The 17,622-nt window shown below is 45.7% G+C and overlaps 1 protein-coding gene across 1 annotated transcript in view; it reads left to right on the top strand.

The window, feature by feature from the left end:
* Positions 1-17,622, top strand: part of RCOR1 (REST corepressor 1) — an 88,370-nt gene that overhangs the window by 31,576 nt on the left and 39,172 nt on the right. The window contains exon 3 of the mRNA XM_074149018.1: positions 12,213-12,296. Coding sequence (XP_074005119.1) covers positions 12,213-12,296 — 84 coding nt within the window. The remainder of the gene's footprint in view (positions 1-12,212; positions 12,297-17,622) is intronic.

Here is a 17,622-nt window from a genome sequence, read left to right as displayed (position 1 = left end):
GCTGTGTGAAATGATTTGCTACTGCCAAGAGTACAGTAAAACGGAGAATTTCTCTCTCGTTTGACCTTTTGAGTGGACTCTTGTCTGGATGGAGACACCAGTGTGTCCTATCGGCATGCCCTTCACAGTACTGTACCATCAAGCAGTAACATGGTCACACAGTGGCCTTAGTTCATAAGCCATTGAGCATAGCTGGGTTTCTGTGATTATTTTTCTTTTCTGAACTCCTGAGATGTGGGGTGGGGAGGAGGAAAAGTGCCCACACCCCATACTCATTGGAGACCAGGTTCTAGTTAGTCAGATCTGACTATCTCTTGGCAAGGGTTTTTGAAGTGTGGTGGGAAAAAATACATCAGTTACTTTGTTAACCAAAAATCTACATTTTTGTATTGCTGGTGCTTTCTAGGCACTCGCTACTTCCACTAATCAGTGTAAGTTATCTCAAAAGGATACTTTCATAAGAACTTTGGATGGATGGGGAGGGAAGAGGTGTTGCTAAAAATATCAAAAAGTAATCCCTCTGCTTTGTGAACAATTGAGACACTGGCTTTTTCTTTCTTCTTGTGTTGTGGGCAATAGAAGCAGGCCAGCTGGTCTTCAGCGTGTGGGAAAGATGAGTAAAATGCTGCTTGTTTGGGTTGCCAGTGCTTGTGCAGGCCTATGAAGACCAACGTTTGAAGCTTTGCAGGGGAAATCAGGTCTGCTCTATGAGTAAGGAGGTTCAGGGCTTTCTAAAGCCAGGGTGGTGGGAGTGACTTTTCTGAGCAGGGGCAAAAGCACTTGTCCCTTCCCCCATTTTCTGTTCCTCTCCTCGTTCCCCTAAGGGTGCTGGGGAATGGGAAAGGGTGGCTGGAAACAGGGAGTGGGGAGTGCTTGGGTCAGTGGTTGAAACAGCACTGCTGTTTAGTAGGACAGGGAATGGAGGGGGAGCTGCAAGGTCTGAGAAAACCCCTCTGTTGGCTTCTTGCTCCTTGTGTCATGTCTCTTGGGGGAAAAACCTTGGGAATCCAGAGGTGTCCTGGAGTCAGGGTTTGGAGAGGAGGCACTGCGCACTTCTCACACTCCAAATAAAGCAACACTTGTACATTCCCCATTTCAAATTACGTATCTTGTTATTTTTGTTTCTCGCTTTTTATTTTTACTACTAACAGCTGGATTGTCCTTTTGTCAGTGTGTAAAAGACAGTATGTGAACTGGAGGAGGGGGCAGCAGGGGGAGTCTGGATATCTGCTGAATGGGGGGAATGGGCAACCTGTTCAGTCTTGTGACAGCATGGCTATAAAAAGGACAGGTGACACTTGTTGTATGCTAAGTAATATTCAGGGAAAGGGGGGCAGGGTAGGGTGGAACAGCCCTTAACTGTATGTGTACGGTAGTGGTCTCTAAATTAGCTGTTGCCTTTCCAGATAAAGATCTTGGGAGTTGTAGTGGTTTTTTCATCAACTCGATGGTAATAGTGAAAAGGCAAGAGTATTGTTAAAAGCTGTTATGAAAGCATATGAGAACAAAACAGAACCTCATTATGGCAGGTTTTATAAATCCTGTGGTGTACCCTCTTCTCGAACACTGTGTACCGTTCTGGTTGTGCCCCATTTCCATCCCTCCCCCATGCATACATGCTTCTCAGAGCTGTAAGATAACTAGATAAAGTACAGGAATTGTTCCTCTTCCCTGTCTCTGGACAAGGGAGAAGTAGAAAAGCCTGGATTATCTAGCTTGGAAAACAGATGACCAACAGGAGTGTGGTCGAGGGGTATGTAAAACAGCAAGAGACACGGAGGAGGTGAACAGGGCACAGTTATTCTCTGCTTCTCATAAGGCAGGAAATGGGGCCACCAAATGAAATGACTGGGTAGCAGCTCCAGAGCTGAGAAGGGATTGTGTGCATGGGCTTTCTTTGTTCTCCTTCAGACAACAAACATATAATTAAATTGAAGCACTCTGCCACAGGATGTTGTAGATGCCAAAATTACAAATGGGTTCAAAAAGGATTAGACCCGTTGATGGACTTTTTTTTTTTTCTTTTTTTCCCCTCCCTCCTCCCATGAAGAACCATTAAATCCAATGATGCAGATACGGAGCCAGGCTCAGGAGGTCTCTCTGCTGGTCCTGGTCTCGTTATTCCTAAGTGCTGCCTGTGAATAATGGGCAGGACTGGACCCAAACAGCTCTTCTTGCTGGGGGTAAGGAAAATACATCAGAGGGGTGGGAAGAGCTGAGGGCTGGCTTAGTAAAGAAACAGGAGACCATATGAATGTGGAGCTGTGTGTGTAGGAGTTGCTGATTGTCAAGGAACAGGGGAGGCAGCAGAATCAAGTTCTATCTGTGATGGAAAGAGAGGAAGATGTGTTTGTCTTATTTGCTTCCTCATCAGTAGACTGTTTGGCTTCAAATAGATTTGGCAGTGCCTGGGTATTTGTTGGCAGCACGAGGCCTGGCACTTGAGGCAACCGTGCTATGTTATTGTTGTTCCTTTTTTGTATGTTAAATTCTATACATGGATCGTACTTGCATACATGTAGGCGTGCCTGTGTGACTTCTTGGTCACTTAAATGAAAGTGGAAGGGAAATAGCGTGGAGGGAAGGAAGGAAATCTCTTCTTGTTGGGGCAGCATTCAGGGAGATTGAACAGAAACCAACAGTAAGTAGTTGGCTCGTGGTAGCTTGGCTCAGCTTGTCGCTTGGCTCTCAGAACTAATGGTGTGCATGCATTTACCTATTTTTAACAAACTTTCAAATGCTTCACTGCGTGGCTCTGGAGGTCCTGCCTCTGCTTTTTTTTTTTTTTTTTTGGTAGGGTTGTGAGTGTCCGTCCTGCCCCCGTCCCATCCCCCCGTCCCCCCGCCACAGGTTTGGTGGCAGGATGTGGGGTACAGTGTGGCAGCTATAGGTTGTGGGGTGGTAGCCTCGTAGTGTGTATGGAGCCCAGCAGGCCCCACGTGTGGTGGGTTTTTTTTTTTTTTTGTTGCTACTGACTGACAGGGCAGCACAGGTCCAGTCCCATCCCAGTCTTCCTGATGGAGCTTTGGAGCTGCTGTGGCTCTGAAGTGCAGCCTGGGGAGGCCAGGGATGCTCTCTCGGTGGTGCTGTGGGGGAGAAGTGTGCTTGGGAGGGCAGGGAGCCTCGTGGTCCGACCCGACGCATGTGCTGCAGGATTTTGCTTTGTTCTGGTTGCCTGCTTCTTGGCTGTGCGTTCAGGATCGCTATAGTATAGTTACTAGCCCTCCTCCTTAAAAAAAAAAAAAAAAAGGCGTATGGTGCAAATTTTTACATTCTTAAAAAGGCTTGCAAGAGATCTATGGTAAAATCTTAATCAAATGTGCATTTTCTCCTCTTAATTTTATACTTAACTCTCTCTTTATTTCAGTACAAAACCCCGGCCATGTCTAGACAGAACCCCGTTGTGATTAGCAGAGGTGTGCTCCTCAATACTGAGTGCGTGTGTGGAACATTCATGCTTCTGATGTTATGTTAATGTGTTTCCTGCTCCTGTACGGGTTGCAGGGCTCGTGTATGCAGAACTCGCTGCGGAGCTCGTATTGGAATTGCATGCATGTAGAAAAAATAATTTTACACACTTAGAGTGTATATTGAAAGGCTGTTCGCTTGTATAGTTATTCAGACCTCATCTATGGCTGCACATTGGTGCCACCTGCTTGCAGGAAAGAATGCGCGGACTCCTATTATTCAGAAAGAAAAAAAAAAAATCAAGGCGAGGCCTCAACATCTGTTCTGGCTTTATTGTTTGGTCTGGCCTGGGCTGTGGGCAAAATGTAGGCCACAGCTTTTGCTTTACTGCTAGCTCTTACACTGGAAAAGCATCTTGGATCAGATGCATTCTTAAAAAGTTTAAAATAAAAATTAAAAAAAAAAATAACTACAAAGATGTGAAGTTCGAACTTAGTATGGGTTGAACTTGATTACTGTAAAGAACAGGAAACTGCCTTGCTATCCGGGCTTTTTCTCATTTTCTCTTCCAGTTCTTCTAATGGTAATAATTTTTATCACTGCAAAGTGACCTTTGTAATCGTTGCTGGATGATTAATCTTTAACTGGGTAATTTTTAAAGCAGTATTTTTCACACTGTTGTAACGTGTGATACCGTGGGTTTTTGTAGCACAGCACCTACAGTTATTCTGGGGCAATAAGGCCCTTCAGCCTGCGTTTCCAGTGCTGCTGCTCTGTATAGAAACTCAAATAGTTGCCTTTGTTTCCCTAGGCAGATACAAAAATGCCCTCAGAACTTTATTTGCATATAGATTATAGTGCCAGCCGGGTGTAGTCATGTATAGGAAGAGCTAACCGCCGCTTAATTTATAAGTTTTTAATTAAAAAAAACGTTCCTCAACTTGCAGGATTCCAGTCTAAAATGTTCTGCTGTATTTAATGCTGCTATAGTGTGTATAAAGATGGTATTTCTATGAGGTACCAGCTCCTATATCTAGGCAGTCCTCAGAAAATACGAATGAAAGGGGACCACAAGCATTATCTGCTGACTCGGGGGGGAAGTCACATGCAGATGGAAGTGGAGATGGACAGCAAAGTTCTTCAAACGTCTTTGAGCTGCTGCTTGAGACGCCAGTGCCAGCCGTGGGGAAGGAAGGTGGAAGAAGCTTTTCTTCTGACTCTCAATTTTGTTGGAATTCTCTTGTGTCACATAGGTATTTTGTTGTATCGCAGCTGTGCGTTTACAATTACACTGTAAGCCTGAGTAATATCAATGAACCAGTGAGAGGGAGTTCTTTAAACTATGGGAGCCTGTGCCTCCCTTGTCTTATTTTGTTTAACTGTCATCATGGGTACTGTAAACAGGGGATTTTACCCTATGCAATAAATACAAGGTCTGCATTGATAAAGAAAATACAGGGTTGGGAATGGAAGCACTTGGTTAATCTTGCTTCATTAGAAGTAAATACATTTAGACTTGGTCCAAAACTGCTGTAAGCAGTATTCAACAACTAAGTTATTATATGTCAGCTCCAGCTCTTCCCCAAACAATAAGAACTTCTATTCGCCTTTGGGTATTATACAATACATCTTATATATAATGTTGAGGGTTACATATTAAAAGGAAGAGTTATTTCTTAGTCTTTCAACCTGCAATATATGAATTAAAAATGTGTTGGTACCAGTTTTGGGGGGATCAGGAGGTGCTGTTAGTAATGCAATAGCCTTTGTAAGTGGGAATCTTGCCATTGTATACCTTGAGGATTTCAGTTGTTGTGTAAACTTTAATAACTTCATGAAATATATTGTTTGGATCTGGAAATCTTTTCTTACCTGTTATCTTGCAAAAAGATCAGTACCTGAAGAATTCCATGTGCTTCTATGGCAAGTGGTTTATAAACTTTGATTTGCCCGTTTGCCTTCCAGAGAAGATACAGAAGTGTATATCTGTATTGAGCACCTGACAGTGGACATGCTATTCTGAGTTACCTTTTGTCGTTTCTAAATAATGGAAGAACTGACTGGCTGCGGATTCCCACTCTTCATGGTGTGTGTTGCAATGCTCTCACATAGTCACACGTTACTGTGTTTTTCTTTGAAACTCTTTCTTTGAGTGCTTCAATAGCTCTGAAATGTCTTGTGCAAACAGCAGCAGCAAAAACTCACATTGAAGACTCCTGAAAGGTTTATGGAGAAGTCAGAATGCTGGAGGCCACCTGGCAGGGCTTCACACCCACTTGGGCAGGATGGAGCTGGGAGCAAAGTGTGTCTTGGCATCTGCAGGAGACGGGGATCATCTCTCTGAGGGGTCAGTACAGGTGCCAAAAGGAAAGTGCAAGGTGCTTTTGAAGGGCTCACAGCCCCAGCTGGAACATGCAGCATCCTTGGGGAGAGCTGTGAGACAGAGCAGCTCCCTAAGTGCAGGAACTCAAGTGGGAGCTGGCACCGCTGCCTTGCACGGAAGCAAAATAATAGGCGACAGAGTGATTGGTGGCTCTTTTGAGAGGCCTCGGCTCCCACTGAGTTTATTCTGGCATGTTTCTTCTTTAACTTGGAGAAGAAAAATAAAATGGGATGTGCCAGGCTGGAGCTGCGCAGCGCTGGGCTCCTGCTCACTGGCGGGCTCCGTTGTCTTTCTGCCTGCTATTCATGTACACTGTCGTTCCACCAGTGGTCCCTAAGTCAGCCTAAACTGGCGCTGTGGTTGAGGAAGGTATCCTGCCTGTGCCTGCTTCCTCCTTCCCTTTCCCTTTCCTTGTCTCTTAGGATATGCGGTATGGTCCTGGTGGAAGGGGAAACAGCCTCCCTCCCTCTCTTTTGTGGTGGTGCTGCGGCGCCGTTGCCTTGGGGTGAAGGCAGAGAGGCCCCGTCCACCCTGTGCACCCGCTTGGCTGTTTGTCTCGTCTCACAGCCAGCTGATTTAATTTAATAATGGAGGGAAAATGCTGTTTGCTTTCTGTTTTGCCAGGTTACTTCTAGTGAATGTGCTTGGCTTGGAGGGATAAATGCCAGAGTCAACACGGGATGGGGAGGGAGAGGCAGGGAGCACGAGTCAGGAGGGCAGGGCAATGCTGGCTGAGCAGGACCTCCTCTCCCTTCAGAAGTGGTAAGGCGCTGGACAGATTCAAGCTGTGAAGTGCAAGCTTCACCCTTTGGCCTTTTGACACAGCTCTTCAGAGGCTCTTAGTTCCTCTCCAAAAGGAGATTCGGGTGGGATGAAGAGAGTGGTATTCCTGCCGGGCACAGCTTTCCTCCTGTACTGATGCCAGCTGCTCCATGGCTAACTTGGAATTGGGGACAGGTCAGAAGGATGGGGAAGGTACTCTCTGACATCGAGTTCCAACCCCCCTGCCATGGACAGGGACACCTCCACTAGACCAGGTTGCTCAAAACCCCATTTACCCTGGCCTTGAACACTTCCAGGGATGCGGCATCCACAACTTCTCTGGGCAACCTGTTCCAGTGTCTCACCACCCTCACAGTAAAGAATTTCTTCCTGATATCTCATCTAAATCTCCACTCTTCTGGTTTAAAACGATTACCACTCATCCTGTTGCTATACTCCCTCTTAAGAGTCCTTCCCCATCTCTCCTGTAGCCCCCTTTAGGTGCTGGAAGGCTGCTATAAGATCTCCCTGGAGCCTTCTCTTCTCCAGGCTAAACAACCCCAACTCTCTCAGCCTGTCCTCATAGGAGAGGTGCTCCAGCCCTCTGATAATCTTTGTGACCCTCCTTTGGACCTGTTCCAACAGGTCCATGTCCTTCCTGTGCTTCTGGCTTTTCCTGATGGGTGTCCTGACTTCACAGCACCCTGGCAGAGGTGGAGAGAGAAGCACACTTGGAGCTTTCAGTCCTGCTTTCTTGTCCATTTGCTGCAGCTCTGCTGAGCGTGGTGACTGAGGAGCCTGCAGGGCATGTGGGCACGTCTTGGCTCTTGCAATGTTCCGGAGAGAGTCTGAACAAAGATCTGTGGTTTCATGTCAACACAAATGTATTCATGATGACAAACTGTGCAGCACGTTCAACACTGAGCTTATTCATACAGTCCAGATTCCAGCACCGGTACAACTTTGGTTTGCTTAAGAGAAAATACGAAGTTACTGTATCTGCAGAAGAACCCCTCAGATGCAAGGAGAAACCTGCATATTTCTTGGTGTAGGGAGGGGGTCCAGGCCCAGTTTAAGGTAATAGACACGTCAGAGTACTTGCAAGGGGATTTAGAGCTTGGTGTCCTTTAAGTTCCTTGCAAGTTCCACCTTCCTTCTCTGTTTCTGCAGAGGGTCCTGGCAGGGTTGACCCTCTGCTCTGTGGCTTGGAGTAAGTGCAGCAGGGGAGTGTGGCTCTGGGATGTAGGGAGTGGGTTTTTAAAGAGTTTTGGGGCTGGTGGTGGTGGTGTGTTTTTTGGTCTTTTTGTGTGTGTGGTATGGTTTTTTTTTTTTGATTGACAAAAAATATCTTTGCTCTCACTCTACATTTTTTTTTTCTTTTTTTTTTTTTTTTCTTTATGAGCTGGGATCACTCAGGTTTGGTGTCTAAAGTGGATTTACCACTAAGGCTTTTTTACTGCTTGGGTAAAGGCAGTGGGACCTTGTATCCCCCGTGAATTCTGGCACTGGAACAAGGTTTAGGGGGATGCTGCTTGTAGGAGCAGGTGGTTCTCTTGGGGTTGGAGGAAGCATCCATGATTCTTCCCAGACTTGGGACAAACGGGAGAGTCAGCAGTTGTAAAGTGATTACAAAGTGTTTGCTCCCACAACAGCTGTGATAAGGAGCTAATGGCTATGGCAGAGACTTTACAAATACCGGGTGGGTAGCCTAGATGAAAGTGCAGGATTAACTGAAATGTCAGATGATCTCGTCTGCCAATATACAGCTTCTCTAAACACAAGTTGCACTGGTTTAACTGGACTTGCTTAAACAAGCAAACCCCATTGATCCTAAATTGATCTATTCCCCTAAAAAAGAGTAACCCTTGCCCTCCTTACGTGGCTATTTTTATATGAAATATAGAATGGATTAAATTGAACTGGCGTTTGAGCTTTGTCACTGAAGTTTGGAGTGTTTGAATTCACCCTGTTATCCTTTGTCCAGAAGCAGGGGATGGGGGAAGGAATTCTCTGTGCTGGTGAGCCTTGCAGCTGTGCTCAGAAAGATGCAGGAAAGGGATGTAATAACCACTCTGCTCTCGGCCCCCTCTTCCCCTCTCCTGGCTGTTGCTCTGAAATAACCATTACAAGTGCTTCCAAATTCTGAGCAAGGTCTTAAGCTCTTCCTTGCTATGTAATGTACATCCTTGGTACATTGGGGCCTACAGGAGAGATGGAGAAGGACTCTTTGTCAGGGAGTGGAGAGATAGGACGAGGGGTAACGGTTTTAAACTGAAAGAGGCGAGATTTAGATGAGATATTAGGAAGAAATTTTTTACTATGGGGGTAGTGAGACACTGGAACAGGTTGCCCAGAGAAGCTGTGTATGCCGCATCCCTGGAAGTGTTCAAGGCCAGGTTGGATGGGGCTTTGAGCAACCTGGTCTAGTGGGAGGTGTCAATGCCCTTGGCAGGGGGGTTGGAACTCAATGATCTTTAAGGTCCCTTCCAACCCAAACCATTCTATGATTCTATGGTCATGTAGCAAGAGTACTTGTGCTGTGTGTCTTTATGATGGGGTCAGCACTGGATTTGGAAGAATGCCTGTTGTGTTTGCCTTGCATGTAGGGGACAGTAAATGTGGGGGCTGTGGGCTTGAGAAGGGGTGATGGGGAGGATGCGGTGCTGGAGCTGGGTGGCAGGCAGTCACCTGTGGTACTAGGGGGGGAGTTTTGGCTTCTGTAGATGTTTGAGGAGCACCCACCCACACCTCCTTGCCCTTCCATGTGTGTTGGCCTTTAGGTGCTTCTGTCCTTTGCAGAAAAGCATGAGTTTTAACTTAACCCTAATGTGTGCCTTGCACTGGCCTCTGTCACGGAGCAAGGGCTGAGGGTGACAGATGTGGGATTGGGTGGAGAGGCAGAGCGGGAGAGAAGTTGTGGGAATACCGGAGGTGCTGCTTCACACACCTTTACAAGTACAGTGTAACTTGGCTGGTTGTTGCTACCCAGAAGCTGGAAGGAGGCAGAGGAGAAGAAGCTGGGCTGGGGGAACTGGGCAGAAGGAGGTCCTGAGGATTGCATGAAGTCCAGCATCTCCAGGGCGTTCTTGTTCTGAGTGTGAGGCCCAGGGAGTGGTTTATCCCAGCTCACGGGGAGGAGATGTGGGGCTGGAAGGAGGTAGCTCCTAATCCAAGGCACTCCCTTTGCAAGGGGAGGTCCTTGGGTACCTTGTGGGGGGACCCATGATGGAGGATGAGGAACACATTTCACCAACCCTGCTTGGGTGCCATGAGGTTCCACTGTACCTCGCTGAACTGTTCGTCACCTCCCAGGGCTTGTTGCAGTTCACAGCCAGGAAGGCTGTGGTGCTCTCTCCACAATGCCCCGAAGCATCACTTGGGGTTTTAAGCGTGGGAGGTGAAACTTCACCCACCATACTGTGGGTGAGCTGACCTGCTGGTGCTCTGCTCCCGAAAGGGACAGCCAGGCTGGGACGTGCGCCTGACCTGTTGGGGAGGAGGTTCAGCCTGCTAAACTAGGAGAAAACTTTTCCCTTTTCCTGAGTTAGGTGGGTTTTGCCGGTTCAGCGAGTGAGACTGTGGTAAATCTGGGTGTTAAGCCTCACCGGCAGAATTTGGGCATCTGGCTCCTGAACTGTGGTGGGATACTGGGGGTGCGTTGGGATTTGGGTGGAAAGTGTTTTAACTTCCTGGAGACCTGACTGATGATTTCTGTCTTTGAGGTTTTTTTATGAGATGAGAACGTGCTTTTCAGGGTAATGCAAAGTGAGGAGAGAGACTTTCTTTCTGCGTTTTGAACCCTATGCTAGACTTCAGTAGGACAGATCATCCTGGATAGGGAGAGTGAGGAGCAAAATTTGATGAAGGGGAGGCTTAAGTTTGCCTCTTTCTTTATGTTCCGGACCTAGACTTGAGATGAGGGAGAAAGTAAAATTTAATCCTCAAAGTTTCAGGACTCTTTTTTTTTTTTTTTTTTTTTAAATTTTTTTTTTTTATTTTTGGGTGAAGTTGTAATTTTAACTTCAGTATTGTAGTTTTAAATTCAGGCATCCTTTGTGTTCTGTGTATAGACCTGGTCTCCACGCCCCATCTCTCACCACCAGAGGCTGTTGTTGTCTCTTTTCACTCCTGTTTTTCTGCCTAGTGTAGAAAGTAATGAACCTGCACAGTGCACAAAATATCTTGTATGTTAACTGTATTATATTAACCTTATTAATAACCTTAGTATATTAACCTTATTTTAAAAAAACAAAACCCCAACTCTGTGAAAGATAATCATGGTGTTTGTCGTGAAAATAAACGTTGTTAGTTCAATGTAAATGCATTGCTGGCAACTGTTTATTTTTAATACATGCTATTTGTGCTTGAAATTTAATGTTAGTATATTTTTGTCATCTAAATCCTGACTGTTCTTAGCTGAGCAGATTTCAGGTTAAAAACGGTAGCCAAACCGTGAGCGTTCGTAGCATTGTAATTACTGAACTTTCCGATGTGTTGAGATGAGCAGGAGCCGGGTGCTGTCAGGTCTCTTTCTGCTGCAGCAGAGACATGTGAGCAGATAATGTTCTGATTTTCATCCCCTGTGCCATGAGACAACGTCCTGGCATTGCATCTTTCCTAGATTTTTTCTGACCTGTTTAATGCATCGTGAAGTGGCGGTTGTATGTCTAATTGCACAGCGCAGAGAAAATAGCATTGTGTTGCAATATCGCATAAAATCTCAGCGTTATGTGACGTTTTGTAGTGGAAGGAGTTCTGTAGGCAATCGTTCATAACAAGACCTGCAAGTTTCTCTGGGCCAGGGTGGGTAGTTGAGCTGGCTGTGTGCGTGCTGACTCAACGGAGCAAGCTTCGTTCTCTTCTCCAACTCCTCCTCCTCCTCCTCCTCTTTTGACTGCTTGTTACCGAACAACAACCAATTCACAAGAACTTGCTGTTGAAATGTTCCTTAGCTTGAGGTTGCTCTTTCAAACTACGTGCAGCTGTGGTTCTTCACCCGAGACTTTCAGAGGTCTCGGGCTCGCCAGGTGTTAAGCTGGTTAAAAACGGACTTGCTTTCTGAGCGTGGGTGCGTGTGCGCAGCGTGGGTGTTGAACGCACAAGAATTTCTCTGGAGGGGTTGAGCAGAGCACCTGATTCTGACCTGGAGGGGGGACCCCGTCTGTGTGTGGGATGGAGGCACAGAATGGCTGCTGGGGCAGGGGAGGAGGCGCTCAGAAGTGAAATTTGGGCGGTTCATCCTTGTGTCTACCTTGAAGTCTTAATGTAGCTGCACGCTACGGTCTCATGGTGTCAAGGGTTTGGAGCCTGCTGCCTGAGCCTTGCTTCTCCCTTTTTCATTTAACGATGGCTGGAAGAAAAATAATCATGTATGCTGGAAGAGAAACATTAATTAACTTTTAATTTAGATCTAACGTATGCTTCTAAGTGTACTGCATGAAATAGTGAGTGTGCGGTATCTGTCATGTTACATAGGGGGTGATGCGCTGAAGAAACAAGGAAGAGCCTCAGGTCTGAATGGGAAGATGGGGTTTTAACTCTGCGGATGGGCTTTCTATCTTGATTAAAAGCTGCAGATGTGTGATAAGTCACTTTTGTATCCATTTTGCATCTCAAATAACTTTCTCTGTAACTTGGTTTGTATCTGTTTTCTCTTAAGCCAAACTCGCAAGGCGAAGTCAGGAGAGGGAGAATCTCGGCATGCTGGTCTGGTCACCCAACCAGAATCTGTCTGAAGCAAAATGTAAGTCTCTTCAAATACTCTTATTCCCCCCCTTCCCTTACATATATCACTTCAAGAATGCAAAGTTGCCACTTTCAGTAGAGAGGTTATGTCTGTGACCTTTCCATTATGATTTGAAATTAATTTGAAAAAAGAAAAGTCTACAAAGCAATCCCCCAGAAAAGCTGTGTTCCCCACTGGGCAGCTGCTCAGAGCATCAAATCCGTGGAGGCAGGGAAAGCAAGAGAAATGCGACACACTTTCTTCCTTGGTATGAATTCTTTGAGATACTGATCCGCAGGCCTACACAATCGGCTTTTTTGCTGCCGGTGCTGTAGAAAGTGACAGAAATAACTGGGGAGAGCAAATTTGAAAGTATTTGTGGGGGGGAAGTATATGGTAATTAGTAGTACCTTTTTCCCACAAAGACACAAATAAAATCCACATCTGGAGCCCATGGAGGTTTAAATGCCAGAACAATTGCAGTGCCTTGGAATTCCACGTGAGGGCAATTACCAGGGCTCTATGTGTGTCTGGGAACAAGTCTCAGTGCTGCTGCCAGATGGCAGAACTAGTGTTTGAAAGGTTTGTCTAGCTACAGTTCTCCTCATGAATAAGTAGGACTCCTTGATTAAAGGGCTGCTGTTTGAATGCAGTAACTAAACCTAAGTGCTTTTGGGGGAGGGAGCTGAAAGGAGCTATTTTTGACTTTGTGCTTGTACCTTTTTTTTTTTTTCTCCTTTCTGATTCTGGGACCGAGAATAAGAATCTTGCATTCCTGTTCCTCTGCAGTTGTTTGTGGTGGCACTATTAAGTTGATACCTGGTTTTCCCCTAGACCCAAGGGCTAAGATGCCTTCACACACTTGTGAGGATGTAGTGGCATTTGCAAATTAAGGCAGCAGAAATTGTGCTCAAACTGGCTCTGTCATGAAAGGGCTGGGCTCTGCCCTGGGGCATTTGTTCCAATGAGTAAGTTGCCCCTTAAATTACAGAAGGATGACGGTACTCTGATCTACAGATAAAAAGGGCTTTGCAAGGATCATGTCTGTGGTGTCTTGTCTGCTCCCTGCTGGTTATTGGATACTGAACTAAATAAGACTGATGAGGAGAGGGATATATTTGACAGTTATCCACAGCTAGAAACCTCTAAAAAGGTATAAGAGTAAGAAACTGTTGCTTCCACCAAAAGGAATGACTGTTCATGGGTTGTCTGTGCCTGTAGCTGCCTATCAAGTCTGAGTCTTTCGAATCTCAGCTCAGCTTTGGAACGTTTAACTCCTGCCTGATAGGAAACAGGCTTCTTGGGGAGGGAGGAGAAAACAGAGGAGAAGGAGTGAAGATGTATGGAACTGAGTAAAATAATCTGTGACTGCATATTCTGTGACAATTGGCACAAAAATATGCAAGGGTATTATAGAGCATAAAAGGGATATAATATCTACTAAGAAGATATCACAAACCTAAGAGGTAATTAAAAATGTACTATGACATTGATAAATAAAACCTAGGTGGCAGTTGACTGTTGCTGGTACAATAAAAAAGTTTGGGATAACAATATGAATATAAGAGGACAAGAAGAAATGTCTCAAAAGACTCAAAATTTTAGTAAGAGTGTAGGCTCATCCGTGATTTCTCCTTCCAAAAAAGATACAGAAAAAAGTTAATAAATATTTCATAATGTGTTTGGGTGAGAGAAGTACAATGGTCTTGTGCCATACGTGACACAAAATATCTCCCAGGTGCCTAATTGATGTAGGGAGACGGAGTTGTGAAATTTAGCATCTAGTAGTAGTAAAAAAACCAAAGGAGCATGGGGAGAGGTGGCTGAGGGGACCTTGGGGTGGCAGGAAAGCCCCATCAGATGGGGAGAGGGCAGCTGTGCAGGGAATGAGATAACAGGGTAAGAGTGAGCTGGTTTGTCTTTGTCTTTTTGTCAATTTGAGCTGACACTATGGAAAGGTATCAGTTATTCCTGTCTCTACCTGGCATTACTTAAAAATGAACTGTGAAAAACAAATCCTGCTGAAGGTAGCTGCTTTAGTTCTTTTTGAGACTAGAAATGGATTGATCGGTAGAAATAACTCTATAGCTCTAATGTATTCAGCCAGCTGTTAGGCATTGATTTGCCACTGCATGAGAGTCTGATTCAATCCCCCTTCCTTTCAAAAGATGGGAACCCTCATCCAAAACACCAGTGTTCTGCAGTGGCTGTAGAGCACTTACTTAAATGTATTACAAGCAGAGTTCTCTAATCTGTTTTATGGTTTATGAAGAAAGAACATCAGGGGACAGGAGGTCTCTTCAACTACTCTCAAGTTCACTGACAAGTCTTGGCATTGTTGATAGTGAATCCTAATTAAATGGGGTCTGTGGGGATGTGTAAGAGGACTGATGATGATCAACATTTCCATCAGTGATATGGGAATTGACATAGAATTGCTGTGGAGAGAAGTTGAGGATGAGCCATAGACTGACATGATGGTAAATAAAATGAATGCTACTGATAGTCTTGTAGAGAGTGCTTTGGATCTTTTCCTAACTTGAACTGATGCCAACGCAATGGGCTCTTCATGACCCAGCTGCAGGGTTATGAATCTCGGTACTGGAAGATCTGGCCTTATCTTCTGCATCAAGGGCTGATGTTTGGAAAGAAATGGCATGGAGAGCACTTTTGGGGACCCAGTGAGCAGGTAATTTGACAAAGCTTCCTGGTGTCTGGCTTGACGTGGGTGTAAAAGAGAGTGAGGTGTCACTGGAACGGTTTGCTGCCTCTGCATCCAGCAGCATTCAGGAAAATGAACCTCAAAATAGTGGCTTTAGTGTTGAAAAACTGAGAAAAGGATGGAGACAGGAGCTACTGAAACATTTTGGGAACTGAAGACAAAACAAACTCCATATGTTTTGCCTACTGAAGAGAGACTGAAAGGGGGACTATTGTCAATTATTTTCTCATAGGGAAATTTTGATGTAGCAAGAGATGAGCATAACACAAATGGCTGCAAAATAAGTTTGCATGGACTGAAATGTAATGCCCAAGTACGGTTTTTTTTTTTGTGATTGACTATTGGAAGTTATCCAGGGTGTTGTGGTTTTGGCCGGATTAGCCAATCAGAATGACAGATGCCCGATCCCCCGCCTCCTTCAAAGAGAGGAAGGGAAGAGATAAAGACATTTACGAGTTTAGAAAAAGAACTAACCGGGCCCGACCCTGCTTAGCTTCTGAGATCAGACAAGATCGGGCGTTCTCAGGGTGGTATGGATTCTCTATTTCATGATGCCTTTTTTAACCGTGGATTTTTGTGATGTGTGTTATCCTTGTTGGGGGGAATCATTGACAGTGTGAAATGGCAAGTGGAAGGAGCTGTGGACTCCAGGAGGTTGGTGTAGCCCCTTGGGCTGTAAGTACTATGAATACTAGCTGGCACATCCATTCTTAATATTGCTGTTCAGGTTAAGTGTGAGTGAACAAATCCTTCCGAACAGCACTGTGGTGGTACCTGTGCCTAGCTGCTTTCATTTGTACTCCAAAGCCTTTAATCCATTCTATGCCTGTTCTTGTGATCTCTTTAAAAGTCACAGGACTTCTTCCCGTGGCTGGGACTGAATGTGAAGATGGAAGATAGTGCAGCACAGGTTAGGCCTCTGCTCAGAGTGACCTAGTAGCTCTTCTGTGCAATCAGTGAAACTCTTGGAACCCACCTCCATTAAAGGTGAATCTGTGCTACAAAACACTGTGGGCAGATCTGTGACAAGGCTCAGAGCAATACATGCTAATGGGTTTGGCAGAGGGGTGGCCGAACTGGTGGGGATTGTGGGAGGGTCCTCTGGAAGCTGCTGAAATGACTCCTGGAAAGACCAGTGTGTCAGCCAAGACCTGGTGGATATCTGCATACCTGATCCTCCAGGCTCATACAGTTAGTTAAAGCTTGTTTGAGTCTCATGCACCCTGTTTACTGAAGCAATGAGAAACCTTTTGCCTGGACACTATGAAATGATGGATGTGGTGGAGAAGATTATGACAAAGAAAAGTATTTGTTGGCACGTTGATCACTTTTTTTTATTCTGTGCCTTGTTAACCATTAATCCTGGGTACAAACCAGTTACTGCCTTGCCCATATTAACACCAAAGTGGAATGCTGCCAGCGTGTTCCATATCTACTGCCAAACTTCTGCCTTTGAGGGGTCACTTGCATAGCAGTTGCCACCATTAGTGAGTAGTTCACAAAGTTAGCCCAAAGCTAGAAGTTTGTCTTGTCTCTTTTGAAGAAGAAAGAAAGAACTGTCATTGTGCAGTAACTGAACATTTGGACTTAAAATAACTCTTCTGCCCTTCCAGCTCTGCTCCAAATACCCCGTGTGCAGTGGCTGGTGTCGCATCTCTTACAAAGAGCTTGCTCTCAAAGTGACACTCTGGGAGGCTCTCTGAGGACTTGGTACCACAGAGGGCAACTGACCTGGCTGTGCTGGGACACTGTCATGGAGGGCGGGGAAGAAGACAGGGAGAGAGGAGGAGGAGAGAGGTCTTGAGCAAGGTGACATTGAGGAGCAGGAACAGCTTGGTGGAAGACAGGCATGTGCTCTCCTTGAGTGGCGTGTGGGGAAGGAGGGGGGGAAATCGTGAAAAATGCATTGTAACGATGCTGTGGAAATCCTGCACAGGATATAGCTGGGCCAGCATGAAGCTATTAATAAAACAGCAGTGTCTCTCTCTCTGCCAAGTACGCCAATGGGTGGAACCATAAAAATGACATTGGGTTGGTTTAGAAATGAGCAAGTGCTGGCATGTGGCAGCTGCCCAGGAGCAAGGGATGGAAACCAGGCGGGAGGACAGGATGTGATGATTGCTTTTATGCACCTGCAGTTCAAAGGTGAACTACAAGAGGAGAAAGATGTATTGTTTTACTTGTGATAAGCTCTGTTTTGAAAGTAATTTTTCTGCTCTCTTCCTGACAGAATACGTGTACCGCTAGATGGGAGTTTTGGTTTCTTACTGATGTTGTAGTGGGTGGATTTATGGGGGGTCACTGGGTCACTGAAAAGGCAGGTGCTGTCCCTAATACCTATGGGACAGTGGGTCGTGGACGGCAGCTGAGCCCCCTGGCCTTGCAGTGCTGCTTCTCTTTGAACCGATGGTTGATCAGCGTGCCAACTTTGAACGCTCACCAGTGCCTCCCTCCCTTACCCCGTGGCATCTCCTCCTGCGAGGCTGCAGCTGGCTGCCTGCTGTACATTATGCCTGCCTTGGTGCACTTGGATAGAATTTAGACAGCCTCCTTCCCCCTACGGAGGGGAGGTAGAAGTGCCCAGGGGACACAGGGACAGACGAATGCCAGAATTAGGCGAAG

Source organism: Numenius arquata, chromosome 6 (assembly GCF_964106895.1).
Source record: "Numenius arquata chromosome 6, bNumArq3.hap1.1, whole genome shotgun sequence".
NCBI lineage: Eukaryota > Metazoa > Chordata > Aves > Charadriiformes > Scolopacidae > Numenius > Numenius arquata.
This window is presented reverse-complemented; position numbering and strand designations above follow the sequence as displayed.